Source organism: Thunnus thynnus, chromosome 20 (assembly GCF_963924715.1).
Source record: "Thunnus thynnus chromosome 20, fThuThy2.1, whole genome shotgun sequence".
In the NCBI taxonomy this organism is placed as follows: domain Eukaryota; kingdom Metazoa; phylum Chordata; class Actinopteri; order Scombriformes; family Scombridae; genus Thunnus; species Thunnus thynnus.
In genome coordinates, this window is record NC_089536.1 from 22,946,253 (window position 1) to 22,966,480 (window position 20,228).

General features: G+C 40.2%; 2 protein-coding genes and 1 long non-coding RNA gene across 3 annotated transcripts in view; 1 reads left to right on the plus strand and 2 right to left on the minus strand.

Moving 5' to 3' along the window:
- itgb4 (integrin, beta 4) overlaps positions 1–1,174 on the minus strand; it is a 28,082-nt gene extending 26,908 nt beyond the window's left edge. Inside the window, exon 1 of the mRNA XM_067575690.1 lies at positions 900–1,174. The gene's annotated coding sequence lies outside the window, so the exon portion shown is untranslated. The remainder of the gene's footprint in view (positions 1–899) is intronic.
- A 639-nt stretch (positions 1,175–1,813) lies between these two features.
- LOC137171532 (uncharacterized) lies at positions 1,814–18,802 on the plus strand. The gene is made up of 3 exons (XR_010924780.1): positions 1,814–1,892; positions 8,271–8,341; positions 18,686–18,802. It is a non-coding gene; the product is annotated as an uncharacterized lncRNA (long non-coding RNA).
- sap30bp (SAP30 binding protein) lies at positions 4,417–20,191 on the minus strand. The gene is made up of 10 exons (XM_067575524.1): positions 20,046–20,191; positions 19,361–19,467; positions 17,739–17,783; positions 14,463–14,502; positions 9,380–9,468; positions 7,203–7,294; positions 6,931–7,043; positions 6,795–6,853; positions 6,016–6,106; positions 4,417–5,204 (listed from the first exon to the last, which is right to left on the minus strand). The coding sequence occupies exons 1-10, from the start codon at positions 20,137–20,139 to the stop codon at positions 5,023–5,025; spliced, it is 912 nt and encodes a 303-aa protein (XP_067431625.1). The 5' UTR covers positions 20,140–20,191; the 3' UTR covers positions 4,417–5,022.
- Positions 20,192–20,228: the final 37 nt, after the last annotated feature.

Consider the following 20,228-nt stretch of genomic DNA (forward strand, 5'->3'; position numbering starts at 1 on the left):
ACATAATTTGATAAGAAGTACAATAATATTTAGAAGGAAGTAGCAGGAGTTCCAGAAAGGCAGAGTGTCAATGCAGGTTGTGTTATGTCCATGTGGCCTCACCAGACCATACAACGGGTGTTGAAGGTTATTGTCCATACACCCTTTAAATGGAATCATACAGACCCAGATCAGTACCCATGCCGGACCTGTGACTCAAATCTAGGAAACAAGGGGTTAACATGACTCAGAGATGAAAGCAGCCTTTTTTTTTTCTCTTTCTCTACTGCACTGTACATACCACACTGTGCAATCTGAACCAGGACATACACAGTCGCGCTCCTAGCAACCAGATCTGCTTTGATACAATGACTGACTTCTCTTGAGTGGGATGAAAATTCTACAGAAACAACCTTTCCTCCCCCCCTGGCTTTCTTGGCAGTGATGTCAGTCTAAACAGCCCTTTCACATGTAGAAGGAGATGGAAGGGTGTGGCCCACCTACTGTATCATTTTTCTAATTTGTACAGGGTTCCCTGAGAGCAAGAAATAAAGCACTTTTCATGCTGAACTTGAGCCCAGACCCCAAGCTGAACTAATAGCATATTTGTCGACTGTAAATGTGGAAAAGAGAAAAAAACATATCCTGTACTTCATAATCTCTAAAAAAATGCACCTCTTACTGCCCCAAGTAACCCCATTTGAAAGTTATTTATATATAATTTCTTGTTCAACAAATCTATTATTGTCTACACTCTTGAAAAACTTTATGTTATGTATGAACAGTGATGAAACTGTTCATTGAAAACCAAAACACATACACTAACACAGCTGTAGCATATTTTACATGTGTCTAATTCAATTAAAAAAAAAAATCTGTCCTTTGCAAACATACAAATTATGACTTAAAACGTTACTTACTATGAACGAGATGTTGTGGTGGTGAACTGGACTCATCAGCAGGAAAGCACAGAGCTGCTCACTCCAAGCTGACTGTTGGGAAATCAAAACAGTCACAAAAAAGTTGAATTGCACAAAGTTTTGGGCAGTAGGAGGAATGCCCACATGCACACATGTCTCCACTTTTCAGCGCACTTCAGTCTGAGTCCGGTCTGTGCCAGGCTCCTCGCCAATTTACATGACAAAAACTGCGCTTTTTGGATCAGTGAGTTCATTCAGTGCTTATAATGGCGTCTCCCTTTATTTTCCTTCTGCTGCAGTTATGTGGGGGACAACGGCGACATTTCACTGCAAAAAGTGAAGTTTTTTTTGTGGATTCATGGAGAGTTGGGCTACATTATATGAGAGAAGTTATCTCCATAAAAACGATAGAAACTTAATTCTGTAGCTGCAATTCTGTATAAATGATAACATGTAATAAAGGTTGATAAGGAAAGTGTTTTTACTTAGAGAGTGCTGCGTGTGAGAATAAGTATCATGATAATAACCCTTCAACACGTTTTACACGGTAATAAAATGCTAACACTATTTACAGCTAGTTTCTAGGCTATATATGATATAAAAATGCAATAAAGAGAAATACAGTGAAGAAAATAGCCTATAAAGTGTTTCGTCAACCTACGCATTTAATACACATCATATTAAACTCACTATTGAACATAATGACACATAAGCACCTACATGTATCGTTTTTCAAAGTCCACTGTGTAGGATTTAGTGGCATCTAGCGGTGAGTTTGCAGATTGCAACCCACTGAAAACCACGCAACCTCCCTTTACAAGCGTTTAGGAGAACCTACGGTGGCAGCGAAACTCGCGAAAAACGCGAAGGGCCCTCTCTAAGGCCAGTGTTTAGTTTGTCCGTACTGGGCTACTGTAGAAACAGTGGTGCAACATGGTGGCCTCCATGGAAGAGGACCCGCTCCCTATGTAGCTAAAAAGGGACCATTCTAAGGTGGTGAAAATATTGTTCTTATTTTCAGGTGATTACACACAAAGTAAAACATACTTATGAATATTATATTCCATTTCTGCAAATAAATCCCTCTAAATCTGGCACTCTGGTCCTTTAGCATTTTAATATCGTGTTCATTTTCTAATGAGTCTTACACAAGCACATTTTGAGTCAAGTCTCCGTGACGATAGCAGATAGATGGAGAGGTTGTTGAGGGGAAAGTTGTGACCTGTTCAGTACAAGTTGTGGCTTCAATGGGTGTGTCTCGCGGGCTCACCTGCAAATTGTGCATGCGGGAGCTCGCACATAATTCACGCGAATGACGCGGATCTCATAACGGTGAATCATCCCGTCGTCATTCTTACAGGGGAGTTGTCTCTGTTGTAGTGAGTTTACAGTATTTACCATAACTTATGGTACTTTTGTATCATATTTCAAGTTTAAATTGATATTCATATTATAGCCATTGCATAACAGTCTGTGGAGATTGAAAAAATAGCTTACACATATCCACTACAGCTAGTTAAAGCAGCTATTATCCCAGGTTTACTGCAATTTTATAATTGTATAACTGAAAATGCTCATGTTCAGATGCATAATTAGGTTAAATGATAAACCTTTACTTAAAGGGACACTATTTTGCAGTTATAAGCAGTATGCAAACATTTCATAAATCTTTTAAACACACTATAATGTAGTTATAAGCAGTTATAATGACATTTTAAGTGTTTATGTACACTATTTGTCAAACATAACTTATCCTATGAAGATATATTTTATATTATTACAACTGTGTTTTACTATATTGTCATTCATTATTTACCAGCATCAATTGTGGGTGTCCACAGGAGGAAATATAGTTGTTGACAAATACATTCATATCCACTTAAAATGATATTATGTTGTGTCATAAACCATTTATTGACTGTTAAAAAATGCTACTTAAATTTAACTTTTACATGTTAAATTTACTGTATACTGACTAATACTCCATGTATACAAGTCTAGATAGTGTGTACAACTTTTCTCTTGCAGCACCAGAACTGCATGCACTAGTTATATCTTCACATTGTTGTTTCCATTTACCTTCATAAGATTGCATCAGTGCAACCAGTCAGGCTTTATCAATAATATGTATAGAAAGTAAATCTATTATATATATAGTTGTGGAAAATACATCAATTGTTCTTTAAATGTTGCTTTTTAAATTTTGTGGTTTGTGAGAAAGCCAAACTCTGTGCAAGTGTATTGTGATTCGTTCTCAACAATCAATCACAATATCAATGAGGTATGTTGAAGGAACCATCTAATAGGCTGCACTCTGGCTCACACTGTATTTTCTCCTTCCTCAGTCATTCAAGTTGGGAGAATATTTATTGTGCAATGAGAAATCCGTTTAATCAAAGTGTGACTGAGCGTGAACGCCACCTGAGTAGACGGGTGGATGGATGTTTTAAGGAGGAAATGTAATTTTGTCAGCACTGTATTTGCATTCCAGGATCTGCAAAAACATGTTGAGATACAACATGTACATGAATGATTGTCCCATCTACTGTACCAAATGTGATGTCTCATGGCCAACTGTGGGTATGACTCATCTCAAGGCCATGATACAGTCTGTTCTCTAAACCTCTGTCAACCCTCTAGCATCAAATCCAGATATCACAGGAGATTTGGATCCTTTTTTACAATAGACATTTAAATTACAGAAAAATGTAAATTAGTATACATCCGAAGCCTTCTAAGCAACTAACTCATATTGATGTTCCAGTTTTCAGGATAGATTAAAGGTTAAAAATGTAGTGGTCACTTCAATCTGGCATATTCAAGTCACAGCAAATACCAGTGTATACAGGGTTGGGTTTTTGATAAATACAAATAGAACACAAGGAAGCAATCTTTGCATATTTCCAGTGTTTACTTAGTAGAGTTAAAAGACTGCACCCAACTTTACTATCTTACAGTGCAGAAGGTTATGTTTTTGCTCAGCTTACACTGGAACAGTAAACAAATGAGAGGGGCTTCCACTTTTAAAATTAGTTTTTTCACTTGTCCTCAAGGCAACGGGGGAGTTTGGCCAACTCACAATGTGAACTTTAACCCTGAGCGATGCTTCAGAAGTACACTGACCTCCTGAAGCCCTCACACATAGACTAAGAGACTAAGGTGAGCAAGTCAAAACTGCACCTGGAACACACATGCCTTCCCTGAGAGAAAAGACAGAGTCTCTATCAGTGGGTGAGTGTTTGTGGGTGTCAGCGAAAGAGCCAAAGAGATTCTTCAGTCCAGATTCAGGCCAATGCCTGCAGTCAATAGAGCTTGTTCCCAATAACAGAGGAGTGTCCTTTCATTTCCACTGTAACACACAAAGAAGTAAAGCTTTCTTAAAAATCAGACATATGTGAAGCAATAGAACTTGCCTCATCTTTGGCTGAATAGCAAACAGGTTGTCAATGTGTTTCTGATTCCATGAAGAGAAAAGCTTGTTTGTGAAAATAACAAAATAATAAGACAAGAATCCAACTGAAAAGGCAACATATGATCCATTTATTCACCTTTGTCAGTAATACATATATGTACAAGTGTAAAAAATCTTACCTCAGAGAGAATAATACGCCATGAAAAAAAAAAAAGCTGAAAAAAATGGACATGTTGAGCTATTACACATAACTGTTACAGGAGGCATGAAAATAGTGCACCATAACTGTGGATAGAAAAATAAACTATTTCTCAGAAACTGTACGTACGTGTATTCCTTTTTCATTCATGCTCTTATGCCTAACAACTGTTGCCAACATATTAAAAACAAATGATGGTAATGATAATCCTCAGCTTCAGTAGAAGCAGGCTGTGGGTGAGAGATGAGCGATGTTGATTCCAGCTTTGTCATACTTCCTGGATTTTCACCTTACTGTGAATTCAGCTTGATGAAAAACTACTGTTTACAATCCCAGAGACAGAAGGCAGTTAAGTCTTTCAATTAGTCCGTGTGTATCAGAGGGCGTTTGTAGATTGCTCTCTTACTCTCTACCTTTCACATGTATAATGAGCACAGGACAACACTTCCAGCTTCATGTCATCGCTCACTCTTATCGGCAACATACTGCGTGTTCCCGCTCGTTCTTTGTGTTCACTGTTTTGCTTTCTTTAGGATGGTGCCCACTGCGGAGATGACGGTGGTCTTGGTGCCGCTGGCGGTGGTTGTCACGGAGACGACGGCTGGCAGGGTGGCTGTGGTAGTGATGAGGGTGGGTTGGGCCAGGGTGACGGGGATCGCCGAGTCCCACTTGCTTTTCCTCTTCTGGGCGTCCGCTGATGAGAGGAAACAAAGAGGAGGAGTAAATTATTTGAGCTGAGGATTTAAACCATCAGCTGCATGGTGCTGTGCTGAGGAAGGGTCTGATGTTGTTTGAGTTATCTAAAGTCCTTTCCAGAGATGGAACTGGTAACATTGCTGGATTCAGCTGTCTGTTTTTGCAGGTGAATGACCAGGTTCGATGGCGGGGTGAAAAGCTGGCTGTTATAGAGGGGCGACACTTGATAATCTTTTAAATATGGGGACTGATAGTGTTTGCACTCGCTCGTACGCACAGAAAGTGACAGATAATAATGATAGATATCAAATTGGGGGTCATGAACACAAAATGTTCTGCCAGAATTAGAACAGTGTAGATTATTTCACATGGCAGGTATCTATATTTCTGGTTTCATCCTCACTTTTTTCACTGGTTTGAAGTGGAAAAAAGGTGATGTCACATATTTCTGTGCACCAATCACAGTTTAGCAACATTCGATTCAAAACACGATGACAGTTGATGGATTATTCATCATTGTCAATCAAATGTGATCAAAACACTCCCACACAGTCCTGACGAATCAGGTTAGCTGATTTTATGAGTGTTATAGTTTTGATAAATAATAACTATGGATGTTTTTTTTCCAAATAAAATATATTGATTTTATTAAATTTACTGTTGCTTAAATACTGAGATATGAAACCATGTTTTCAGGGGCTTTAATTAATGACTATCATGAGTTCGGAGGACTCTCGCCCCGCTTCTCACTATTCAGCCTTCACATGAATATGGCAGCACTTAACCTGTGAGGGGTTGTGGATGTTTACCTGTAGCTGTGGTAGTGGTGGTGTTGCTGGTGGTGGAGGCTGCTGTGCTGGAGGGGTTGGTGCCCTTCTTCGTACCCGTGACAAACTCAATCTGTGAAACACACACAGTGTTAGAACAAAGGGTAACTAACACGCTGAGGAGCTTCACTGAACGGTTCGGAGCTATAGGTGTCTCGCTCAGGGGCTCATTAAGAATTTATCAACTGAGGGGGAAGAAAATTAGTCATTCTCTTTTTCTGGCTTCATTCTCACGGCAAAATCTTAATTCTCTCCACTGTAGCCTGCGTACACTGACTACATTTCACAAGAAGAATAGAGCTGCTTCTACATGTTCATTCTAGTCCAGTTTCTAATATGCAGCTACTGGAATGATGCTGCGGCTACTGATGACAGCAGCATGTATCAGTGTTTTCTAACCATGTGTGCGTGTTTCTAGGAGATACTTATCACCGTTCAGTCCCAGCACTGACACGCTATTTGACTCTGATTATTTCAGGGTTAAAAGCAAAAACAGCTGACAAAGGAAGACACCGAAGATATTTACATTTCCATGGAAACCCGGTGCAGAGCACAAGTGGGCACGGCTCAGCAGTAAAGTGGCGCTGGGCTGGGCCTGAGCTGCACTTACGGGAGCAGAACTTGGCAGTGTTATTTCTGCGTGTGTTTGATGAAGGACATAAAGAAGAAATTCACTGCGACTGGTGGAGACATGCCCCTGACGCAGCATTTACAGCAGAATAATCTGCTCTTTTTTTTTGTTTTGTTCATGTTAGTCTCACCTTGGTCCGCTCCTTCTTGGCTTTTTCCAGTTTGTCCATCTCCACTTTCTGGGCTTTGGCTGAAATAGTAACAAGCATACATTAGTGTCTGAGCTGTGATCACACAGAGATGCGAAGAAGAAATAAACTGGCTCACCTAGAGCTTCGTAGTAAGAGTCTTCTGACCAGCCGTGAGGATCAAACATATCCTTCGGGTAGTTAGTTCCCAGTTCGTCTATACCGCAGAACTGAATCAGCTTCTCGTAAATACTAAAAGAAAACCAAAACACAACCCAATAAGAAACTTGGAAACATTTTTTATGGGCAGAGAAAATGAATGAGATGTTACGTGTTAACACCAAAAAGTATATCTTGGTCTTGTGTGTGTGTGTGTTTGTTGGTTGGGGTGTGTTCTCCTGAGCAGCATACCTTGGGTTTCTAAATTCTTTCTTTTTCTGGATGTGGCTGTTTGTGTCAAAATCTCCATGGAGCTTCCTCTCGTACAGCTTGTGGATCTTCTCCTGTTGCCAAACAAACAAATCAATGGAGGAACGTGAACGGACAGCAAATCATCTCTCACACTTCTTGCTTCCTCAGTAATACTGCGTTTGGCAGAGCAGGGGTCAGTGTGAATGGAGCTATTGTATATAAAAGTTTCTGATACCTCAGAGAAATATTTGACAACCAGGTTCAACTGAGCCACAGGGAGCTGGCAGCTGTAGCCAGGACATCCACAGTGATAAATGAGGCCTTACGTGGAAGAAGATGGAAGATGATACTACAGACTAGCAGAGACAACATATGAGTGTGACAAAAACAAGTTTTTAATCCACCACCTCTACAGTCTCATAAAATACTGTAAAATGCCCCTCACAAATTCACAAAGCCAGAGGTGGCATCTTCAGGTAGCTTGTTTTGTGCTACCAACAGTCCAATTAAAATCTCCCTTCACTCAAAAATGTGTTTTGCTTCTTGTTAACTTCACTTTGATGTTTATGCTTCATTGTGCAGAATGATGTGTGTGCTGATCATAGATTCTGGGGTTTTGTTTTTTTTTAATGAGGAGGATTTCTTAATACTTGACTGAACTTTTTTTTGTTGAAAAACCATATCAGACACAAATTATTATTAAATAATAGTGTATTTGTTTAACAAATTAATGTTACTTTTAATACTTTAAAACATGACCGAAGGGGATCTTTAAAAAACACCAACATGGCAAACTGGTACACAGTAATAACCTGTAGATGGGCAGACGCTCCTATAAGAAGTTAAAGTGAAAAACACAATCATACAATAGCAGCATTTATGTCCTTAAGAAATCACTGCATAATCAAACAAATATGAAAGAATAACATTAGAAAATTAAGATGAACCTGGAATCCTGGAAACACAGTGATATATTTCCAAGATCATTTTAAAATGATGGGAAATCTTTAAACATAGCTATGTTTAGGTATTTAAACAATGACAGATGTTGTCATTTTTCTCTTACAGGTACATCTGAGGCTCAGCTGAAGGCCTGAACTCAAGTTTTCTGGCAGTGATTGAGGCGTTCTAATATCAAGGTCTGGGCATGATTGCAAAACACATATGAAAACAGTTCATGACATGGGAACATTCCAGCGATGGTGAATTGACAGAATTCCAGCAGAGGTGAATTGACAGAACAGAAAGCCAATTTACTGTTAAATAAATAATATTTATGACATCCAATTAAAAATCCTGTTCTCAGTGGGCATGTTTTCCTGCTCCTCTGTGACCTGAGGGCAGGGATATCCAGGCTGTACTGGTGAGGGTGAATGATTAGTTGTTTATCTGATAGGTGTGGGAGCGTCAGCCCAGCAGGGATACTGCTGAGGTGTTCACTTACTAAGTCAGCCTTGTGTCCTGACCTGCCTCAGCTCCTCGCAGAACAAACCTTACTGCAGTTAAGACTCGCTTACTCACACAGCGGCAGGCCAGACAGAGAGCAGTGCTGGTGAAACTAAATTGATAGAAGATGACACCGTGTGCTGGTTTAATTACAGGGGCGAGTCTCGGGATTTATGTAGCCACCAGAATTTATTTCTAAACCCCTGAGGGAACGGGTGAAGCGGCTCAGTTATTTACTTGGCGTGGAGAACAGGTTATTTTGACTGCATCAATAACAAGATGTCTAGTCTTCCCACTGCCGCGCTCTCTGGGTGATTTAGCTATGAGTCCTAACCTTTAACACTCTAACCTTTCATCTTGAACTCCAAAGCTGAACATCTGCAAAAGGGGCAAGTGCAGACTGAGTGTCTGCCAATGAAATTAACATCTTCCCTTAGGAACCAATGCCAAGTCTTAATGGTTCAGGAAGATACATTTGCCAGCATAAAAAGGTACCAGGACTTTTCTATGAAGCTGGAAAATAATCTCAGAAAACCCTCGACCCCGACTATATCCATACACCCTCTCTTCTGGTCTGAGTAGCACACGTAACTGTGGCCTCTTGCTCACAAACTGCTTGCAAGAGATGACAGCAGCTGTTCAGATACAGAGATTGTGTTTAAATAAACAGAAAAGATCTGCAGTGAAAGTTATGCGGTTGAATAATCATATAGCGGTGGACGTGTGTGTACCTGTAGTTGGCTGGAGCATCGTCCAGGGGGTTCGGGGGGGATCCTGATCTCATCAGGTGACATGTTCCTCACCTTCTCTGAGAATAGAGCTGGAGAGAGAAAACAGAATCAGACACATAAGCCCTTACATGTTTTCACTTCAACTTTCCCCCCTCTGCTCTGTCTTCACACGCTAAAGTAGGATTACCTAAGAAGTTGTTGTTATACCAAACACAGGAAGAACCAAAATTGTTTTAGTGTCTGAATTAACAGATGACAAATATAAAAGGATTGTGGGATATGCGCAGGAGAGCAAACTATTGATGAAAGAAGGGTTCACTGTGGGTTAAACAAACATTCCTGAGCATCTTGCTGTTCGTTGCAGTCCTAGGTGTATGCAGTGGGTTTTACAGGGCAGTATGGTATGAGGAGTGCACGTCTCTGGCAGGGAGTGGCTGTTGTTGGGGCTTGTAAGGAGAAGGGAGGCTCCTCTCCCCTCCCTCTATCACTCCCTTTGGGCCTGTCCCGTGTTTTGCTCTCCTTGCTCTCTCTGACTGCAGGCCAGGCATTCTTCAATGTCACTCTGTATCCCGATCAGACAGACGGACTTAACCGTCACTCAGCGCTGTCAGTCATGCTGTGGAAAAAGTGCCCGCGAGCTGTGTGCAGTGTACGCATGTGTGAACGCGTACAGATGTCTCGTCCCTGCTGATATTCTGCACAGATTGCAGGCGAGTACGAACTTGACTGGACACAAGAGGATCATTTTCTGAATTGCCGTCTTTTAGCTTATCCTTGCACTTTATCTTACAAAACATAAGAGGAACAATACACCGTCTTATACTCTTACAGTGTTGACTATCAGCAATCTGTGACATGATGCAACCGGGGGATGTCTGTGTTATGTTTTCATTGCTTTAATTACACTGTTTTAACAACATCTTTACTTAGCCATCTACTTTGTGTCAAAATGTCTTTCAGTAAACCCCTAATTACACCTGGGTATCAAAACTCAATACTATACCTTGGCCATTACTGTATTTTTGAGCCAAATACAGTATTTAAGTAGTACACAGCAATACTATGATGTATCAGTCAATGTTTTAACTTCACCAAAACACAAAAAGTTTTTAGTAATGATACCTTAAAATTTCTTATTGAGTAATTGTGACAATTTACTGTTGGTGACAATGCTAACATGCTGATGTTTACAAAGTTTACCATGTCTACCATGATCGTCTTAGCTTAGCATGTTAGCATGTTAAACACAAAGTACAGCTGAGGCTGATGGGGATGTCAGTTTGGCTGGTATTTGTTCACAAACAAAATATCTGCTAAATGCAACTCTGACCTGATGATGGCGCTAGCTGAAAGGTCAGAGGAACACCAAAGTTATTAGAATTCATCCTGAGGGGAGCGTGAATGTTTGTACCAAATTTCAGGCCAATAGCTGTTGAAATATTTCAGTCTTGGACCAGCCAACCGTAAACTGCCATACCTAGAGCCACGCTGCTAGCATGACTAAAACTAAACTTGTCAGTATATCTGGTGGACAAACCATGTAATGGTCATACTGTTCATAAGATACCTCACTCACACAGTAACTTTGGTATTTCTGTACTGAAATTTCTTGTTATCCATCAGCCAATATAAACACCAATACAATAGATCTGCAAAAAGCTAACACTGTCCAATTCATTGGACCAGCTGATTGGTTGGTCGAGTTCTACTCAATACTTTTATGGTACCAATAAAATTGAAAACTATTATGTGCTGACAACTCGCATTAAATGTCTGATCTTCTGTAAAAAAATTGTTGAAAAATTATAAGTAATGTATAGAAAAAAGAATGAAATGAAATCATTAACAGTGCTGGCGTCAAGAGCAGGTATCAGTACCTGTATTGTCTGTGGTTTATCTAGTCAGGTTGCAGTGTGTCTGTTTATTTGTCTTGATATAAATGTTACAGGTCCACAATTAAGCAATCCCCGTCTGTGAGACTGTGCCAGAGATGAACTTTGTGTTTGTGCGCAGACAGGATGTCGTCCTGTACTGATTTCCAGCAGTCCCTCCCTTCAGTATCTCTGCTGTCTTCCGCTGGTCTGCTGATCATGCGGGAATACAGATTCACACGTGTGGATACGGACTTGCCCCCCCCCCCCGGATCTCACTTATGTCTGGAAAGTTCAGAGGAGGAGCCGCACCTCCCCCCCCAATTGTGCGCCATAGCTGATGCGGTTATGGTTTATCTCCTCCAGCGTGGGCAAAGGAGGGGCAGCAGGGCGCTGTCTTTATTGGCTAGACACATAAGTAACACTAAGCATGTATGTGTGCAGGTTCACACACATTTTTGGCCAGAAAAATGTGAACACGTATAAAATTACAAGGCCTTAAATGGACTGTGCATGTGACTAGTTTGAACACATCATATTTTAAAATACCCTTGCCTCTGACAATAAAACATGACAAGGCAAGTCCGGTGAGTCACCAGTGTTGGGTGGTAGCTTGGCATTTCATTAAACTCTCTTGCAGAGACACACACACACACACACACACACTGTCACAGACAATTACACATTGTAGCTGCATCAGGGGTTTAGCATTGTGGAAGCCTGCTAATCCGCTCTAGACAACGGGAGATTTACTTGATAATTTCGTAGCCTTGTTGGACAACCTCTAAAAACACCAAAATAAACTCTGCAGCCTCCGCAGTAACAGTGGAAGTGTGAATAAATCACAGCCTGTGTAATAAATAATAAAAGGAATATTTTCATATAAAAGCGGCACAGTCAGGAAGAACACGGAGAGTAATAAGCGGACAGAGAAAAGATTATATTCTGCCTCCGAATTAGCATCTGTCCTCCTGAAAAACAGACAGAAAGTCACAATCTGTGCCCTGAGGGTCTTTTTGGAGAGACAATGTCCGTCCCTTTAGTGAACAGACAAAGAGCTGTCTTGAGCCTGCTGAGGGGAGGCCTTTTGCCAGACGCGCTGTGACATTTACTGACAGACAAAACAGAGGAGCCGAGCTCTGCTGCAGGAATGTAAAAATGTCCAGACCCCAGCTATATGAGTCACCCTCAGACACTACAGTACAGTGATGGTGATCGTTTAAAAATGACTGTAGTGCATTTCTCTTTCCTTTGTGACTTTTCTTTTTTTTTTTTTTTTTTAATGGCTGCGACAAACCAGAAAAAAAAGGGGAAGTGGTGCTGATAGAGGGAGCAAATCTGTGGACAGAAGCCACCGAGTTCACTCAGCTGCAGCTGTCTCTCCCATGGAGCGTGTTGGAAGAAAACCAAAGAGAGACGTCTTGGTTTACTACACCATGGCAGCAGACTGAAAAATGCATGAGAAATTCATTTTCAAATCAATCATCCACTACTTGGATTAAATGAGACATTCTTTACAAAACAATTTCTCAATGAGGACCATTAACGCATCGTATTAGTTTCATTATTAAAATCAGCACTTTCCTCTGTTCCTCTGCAGTTAAATGATGGATGAGGATGAGCGCTGCTTTCCATAATCGCCTCTATCATCTGCATCCAGCTACAGGCTCGTATAAACAACCAGCAGAGAGGAAGCTGTTATTGCCAAAGGTTTATGGTCTAACAGACTTGTGTATAAAACGCCACTCCCTGTAACACTCATATCCTGCCTGATCTGATAGTGACTTACACATACACACCTGTACAGGTCGGTCATTACTCACTGAACCACTTCCAGATCCCTGTGTTAGACCTTCATCACCCATCTGTCAGTCGCTTTTATAACTCAACTGTGTCTAATTAATGATTCATACATTTACTGCACCAACACCCAAATGCCATAAGGAAAAAAGGAAAAGTTGGATACTTCGTCTGGATTCTAGACTATATTTGTTGTATTTTACACAGGCATACACATCCAGAATGCATTTTTTTTAAGGTTAAGGTGGGTGTTATTGTCAACAAATCCCATGAAATGACCAAAAACAAATGTGATGGTATATCTCTCTTCCATATCTATGGCTCTCAGCTCCAATCTTATTGGTTCCTACTGAAGATGTGAAGTCCTGTCCACTCAAAAATGTATTTTGCTTATTGTTACATCACTTGGATGTTTGAGCATCACTGTACAGAAATACGTCTGCACAGAGTTTGACACTAGAAGGTTGGTTTCATATTTATCTGCTGAAGGAGGAAAGTTTCTCTGCGCTCACCGTAAATCTGAGTTGAAGATGTGTACCTACGAGCATGATTTATGACATCACAACTCATCTTAAATCTCAGTTTAAAGATCCCCTCCAGACACGTTTAAAGACATAAAACTCTGCTTGAGTCAACATCTGTTGGGGCGGACGTTTGAAAATGAAAAAGAAAATTTAAAAATTTAAATCTGGGGGTGTGGGGTTAGAGAGAAGTGAGGTTACCAGCCCTCTGTAGCCCGCTCCTCATCTCTGCTGGAGGCTAGCAGCTCCATGCTACATTATAATCTCAGACTAAACTGTTGGCGGGCGAGTTGCATTGTGGGTAATGTAGGTGCCAGGTTATTGCAAGGAAGAATAATACATGGGATAGAAAAAGACAATACCTCTGCGTCATCAACTTTGATCCTTTTTAAAAACCGTCTTTAAAAATGCTAAATCTACTACAGTAAACATGTCAGGAGGGATCTTTAAAAACTACTCACAAATATTTAGCTCAATTTCTTTATAACGCTACGCAATATCCAACAAAAACAGGAGGAGATTTGTGCGTTTATTGGGGGACTATTTTCAGTGGCGGGTTGATCCACGTTTGGTGCTCTAGTTACGGCTGGACAGTGTATGTGAGATTGACTCGAAATATAATGTGTGAATTCATAGTAATGAAGGCGCGTGTCAGCCGGTGTGATGGAGTGACTCTCTGATAAAAAAGAGGAATAAATGTTATCAGGCTTCTGATAACCAGTCCTGTCAATCCAGTGTTTGTTCTGTTCTTTTAATGGGATTTGTTGATGATAAGAAAAATACAGAATACCTCCAGCACTATCATGTAAGAGTAAGATAATAGAAAAATGGATGTGTGTGTGTGTACATGTCTATGTCTGTGTGTGTCTGTGTGTGTGTGTGTACACTCACCAACTAGCTCATTGGGGTCTTTTTTTTCTGCTTCTGGGATCTATTAAAAAGAAGAGGGAAGAGAGGGGAAGAAGAGAGAAACAGAGAGACACATGGGATATTTAGCTCTCCTTTTGGTAGGAGAATCATCGAGCCTTAGTTGGTGGAAGGAAACATAAACTGAAGCTTGTGTATAGTTAATTACAGTGGATCACACTTGGCTTGGTGAGGTGAATTGTCAAAACAACAAGCACACAGCTCTGATGAAAGATGTGACGCTGGAAGCAAAAGTTCCATTCCGTGTGTAACCTGAAAACCTACAAATCACAGATGCTAATGCTAACAGACTGCACGGAGCAGAAGCTGACAGGGGGGAGAACAGTTCCTAAGAAACAGAGACCAGAATAGTAAATCCAGGCGGTTTCCAGTGAATGCCTTGCTTTGGCAGGAGGAGGTGTCTTGTACAGCCTCTAAAATATGCTGCCTGTTGTGCCAGCAGAGTGGGCATAACACAGGTTCAGCACAAAGGAACAGTGCTGTTATTCACGGGCATCCCGTCGTCACCTAGCAACTGCACGGGCACATCAAAGAATTGTCCTGAAGCTGGACGAATCACGAGGAGGTGGAGGAGGTGGAGGAGGAGGGGGGGTGGAGAGAGAGAGGCATGGAAGCACAGCAGCTCGCTGGCAGAGATCCAAACCAAATAAATACAGCAATAAATAAATAAGTAAATGGCACCTGTTGTTTGAGACTGAGCCAGTAAAAAAAAAAATTCGCTTCATTTCACACTTAATGCTTCATTATCACACATCTGATGTTTCCTGTTTAGCTGCCTTTCACGGGCAGGTCAGACGTCACAGTGAGCTGTAAAACTGCAGCCCTGCAGCTGCAATGACTCAGTGTCTTCAAGGTTTTTCTGAATAGACTATTTAAATTGAAGCTCTTTTTTTTTTTTACGGAAACCCAACCATGTCCAAACCAAATGTGTTTCAGTTTAATTATTAGCAGCGGTGTTACGGATCTCTTTGTTTCACTGTGAACTTCTGATATTTTAGAAATGGAGAGATAACATTTAGCTGACTTTCTGAATGCAAAAACGCTTTTAAAATCTTATTTTCAATCATATCTGATGCTTTTTTTTTGTAGAAATCATGTGACTAACAAGAAGCTTTTAGTAACATTTTGACTAAAAATGAGAAAAAAATATCTGCTTACAGGATCTGAGACCACCGCTTCATAATAACACTTCTAATCAAGGTAATTATCCATTTTTCTCTTTCTGTTGTATAAATAACAGCCAACACCACCTGGAACCATACAAAACACTTACAGAAAGTTACAAAAAACTCTTCCTACTTGTTTAGTTTTGGATGAAAGTGGACAAATTTTTTTTTAAAACCTTTTAGTGTAATGCAATCCAATAAATCCCCACCACAAACTATGACTCTTCCTATTATTTGGGTACTTTAAGGAATATTTTCAGAGCCAAACTGGAATAAAGATCTCCTTTGGCATAAGGGGTGATTTTTTTTTTCTTTTTTCTTTGTGTAGTCATTATTTGACAACCTTAACAACAGACTACCTTTGTTATGTAATTCAAGTGGCACTCTACAGATCAAGTTGAGTTTACCCACTATGAGAAATACCACTCAGCCTGTGAAAACAGTTATATAATGCCCTGTGTGGCTCTGGAGGTGCTCTCCAAAATGTGAAAAAATAGCCCTGATGATGAGTTATCTGGCAAAATTCAATACTGAATCACTGCAGTGGCCCTTTGAACATGTTTTAACACTAACTCACTGTTGTTTTTCTAGTTATACACCTACAAGACCTGTCAAGTCTTAGCCGGAGCGTTCTATATGCAGAGGAGACAGACGGGGTCTTGAGCATCTACTTAGAACGCATGTTGACATTATCTTAAAATTAGAAAAGAAATACGTGGATGTTCAGTTTATCACAAATGGGATACCTCCTTTGCTTCAATTTCAGCCAGGAAAAAAAAACAAACATCAGCAGGGAGGATGTCTGGCAACCTGGGGACAGGAACTCAACACCTCCCTATTCACCATGATATAAAAGACAACACCATTATCTGCAGTTCCAACAGTCAATTCCACATCCACTGATGCAAGATGATATCATGTCCTCTTTTTTCCTGCCATCAGTCCAAAACCAAAATATTCAATTCACTAAAATGACAAGACAGACATGGAAAGCAGAAAATTCTCACATTTAACAATCTGGAACTATCAAATGTTTGATACTTTTGCTTGAAAAATGACTCAATCTTAAGGGCTAGAGCAATAATATAAAGCTGTCAACGGTATTCACTTGCTCTGGTCCAATGAGGTCCAAGTATTGTGTTGTAACCGGCTTATCTACAGTTAGTCAGAACTATATCAAAGAACCAACAAGCAGCTGCCATACACGGTTAAAAGATAAGATAAGTGTATGTAATAACCATGAAGTCAGTCATCTATTGCTACAGGTTAGAATATATCCGTCAACCCCTTAAGACCGGACAACATCCTACTAAACAAATACACAAAGGTAACAACATTGTTCCCTTGACTTTTCTGGAAACATGGCCTCTCTTCCAAGGGAATGTTCCACATGTTGATACGTGCATTCTTCAGAAATCACATTATGACACGCTGTTACAATAAACATATCACAAGATCCTTATTTTGGCAGCCGTTATCTGTGCTTTATGACATGGTACACTGAGCAGACAAAACTCACAAAAACATCTTATCGGCTTACGATTGATCAAAGACAGGTTATAAAACATAAAGTCTCAGACGGAGCAAACATCGTCTGACTTGTATTGTTTCTGCTTGTTAGGTTTGTGACTCATTCTCACCTCGGTGACCTGTACCAAAGAGCGCAGCAGGAAGTTGGCATGCTGTCCAGCTCACAGCTTTAAAACACACAAACACACACGGGGTGGGGTTACTATGGCACAACTTTGTAGGTCCAAGCAGCACTCATGGTAAAACTCTTCTTCTCTTCAGAAGAGATTTAAGATGCACATGAACAACTCAAAGCATACTTTAAGTACAAGTCACTGACCAGGTCTAACCTACACATAAAGTGCCTATAAAGTGTAGTTTGAACATTCATCAGACATACATAAACCCACAGCACCATCTAGGGGAACATGCTTCTTCACAGCGTGTGCTTTAAAAAAGTGCCAGCCCTTTCACTTTTGGTTAGTCACAAAACAAATGACAAAATAATCAAGCTTGATCCTTTTCCAAATCCAATCCATCCCACACCAGGTGGGTGTTCAAATACCTCAACATCATCTGCGTCCCTCCCCTCGTCAGATTCGTCCATTTCCTATAAAAACAAAAATGCAGAGGGTTAACACTGGGAGGATCAGAAGGAGAGGAGACCAGGAGGGAGGAACCAAGCAGCAGTACAGAGCAGATGACAAGCAGCACCCAGCAGGTGACTGCAAAACTATTCAACCCATCTGATGTTTTACACCTCTACTTGTACTACAAAGTCTTTTAAAATGATTTGTTTGGGGTCTTAGATTGACACAATGTTTGCCAATTTTGATTTAAAACACTCTCCGCTCCAAACAGACACCAACGTCATGATCCATGTGATATTAAATATGGTGTGTAGCGGTAGCATCAGTATGGGAGAAGATAACATAACAATAATCTCATCTCTCCCTTCACTGATTAGTCTAATAACATTGTTTTAACAGCTGATTCGTGTAACATGATAAAAGTGTACACTGAGTGACCAGAAAAATAAGTTATGTACACTTTAATTTAATACAATAAAAAAAGTCCTGCAACAGATCTTTCCTTTGTTTAACACATTGTGTTAGAGAAAGGTTAGTTCAACTGTGGTCATTTTTGAGGCTGGATACATCAACAACATGTGCAACCTACAAGTGGCATATGATCTGAAATATACATTGTCTCAAAATAATCCTCACATTTGAGATGCTGGAATCAAACGATGTTTGCAATTTGTGGTAGAAAAAAAATGACTTAAGCCATTAGTTGATAATCCAAAGAGTTAGATTGATCGACTGATTGCTACAGCTCTAGTTGAGCAACAGTTTTTTTACATTTGAATAATGGATTATACTTGTAAAATCTGACATTGTCGTTTCATCTTAATGTAGGTCTGAACATTAAAGAATCATGATTCTTTTTAAAAGGTCTGTCTGGTCACACGTGCATTTTTTAAACGTTTATTAACCGCTCTCTGCTTCACAGACGGGGTTGGAAGGTGCAGACTAAAGCATGTTCAGAGGCAACCTGAAAATATGATGCAACTACATTTTCTATGGAGGTAAAAGTCATTTTTATTTAGCTACATGCTGTGAGGGGAGAATATTCTATTCTTACATTCTTTCTACAGTGAAAATGTTTTCATTGGATGGATGAATACTGGATTAATAACTGTAATAATAAGTAATTGTTGCAATACTGAACGAAAACTTATCATGGTTATAATTTCATACATAGTAGTACAGTCTGGCTTAGATGTAACAGCAAAGACTATCTTGACCAAAAAACCCAAACAGTTTCATTTTCAAAAGACTTTGTAGTAGAAATGGTGTTTGATGTGGAAGTGAGGTGACAAGATACCAGTCACCCCAAACCACTACGATCATACGCTGATATGGATTGGTTATGAATAACTCATTGCAATAACACCTCTGATCTCTAAAAAACACAGCTACAACCAAAGAACCTCCTCATTCTCCCCTGACTTCAGTGAAGACCCAACATGTCTATTCTTTTAACACCACACTCAGTGCACTGTTTTCTCTGTCATGCTAATCACACACCCAAACATCAGCTGAATGGTCAGTAGAAACAAAACCTGGTAAAAAAGGTATTTCGCTTTAAGCGAGAAACGTGTGTTTTCAAAACTCAAATACTGACCGAGTTGCTTTCTCTGCTGTCTTCATCTCCAGACACTTTGTCTTCCACATCCTCAGTGCGGTTCAGGTCATCGTCACCATAGCTGTACACCAGACCTGCACGGACCCCTGGTGAAGGACATGGAGACATCACACAGAAAAAGACATCAGATCAGATAACTCCAAGATGCAAACAGCAACATTGGCAGCTGGCAGGGAAGTAAGAGGGAGTCAAAGTCTTGGTTCAGCATACTGTAGTTTTAATGCATTCAAGTCCTACCAACAATCTGGCAATATAGTTTAACTACACATACACTGCCAGAGTACTCATGACTTAAAAATAAAGCTAGTCATTACATTAATGTGCGAGGCAACAAGTGAGTCCAGTAACTTTACAGCAAAACAAAAGATTTCTGATGTTAAAAACGTTTTTATATCAATTATAATCCAGTGAACCACACCAACGAGAGTCTGTCTGCAAGAATCAACAGACCCCTGCTGAAATAACTCTACATGCCTGAACTTTATACCTTCCTGGGTTTTACAAACAAGTAAACACATCTTGAACATTATTTTGTGGTTAGCTAGCTACAAGCTAGCATTAGCCACCACATGAATTTCCGGTATTTTATTGGCACAGCAATGAGCAGGGTTTTTTAGTCGCTGTACGTAGACTTAACGTAATAGTTACAGTTGTTATTAAATACCTGTGTCTTCTGGTTCGGGGTCAGAATCCGGCTCTGTGTCGTCTCCATAGTCTGCCAAAGAGGAGAGCAAAGCACTCTTTTTACCGCTCGCCATCGCTGTATGCGTCGCATAAACGCTTTGTCGCACAGTATAAACGTCATGAAACTGTACTGCGCAAGCACCAATTTCGCACCGGGACATGT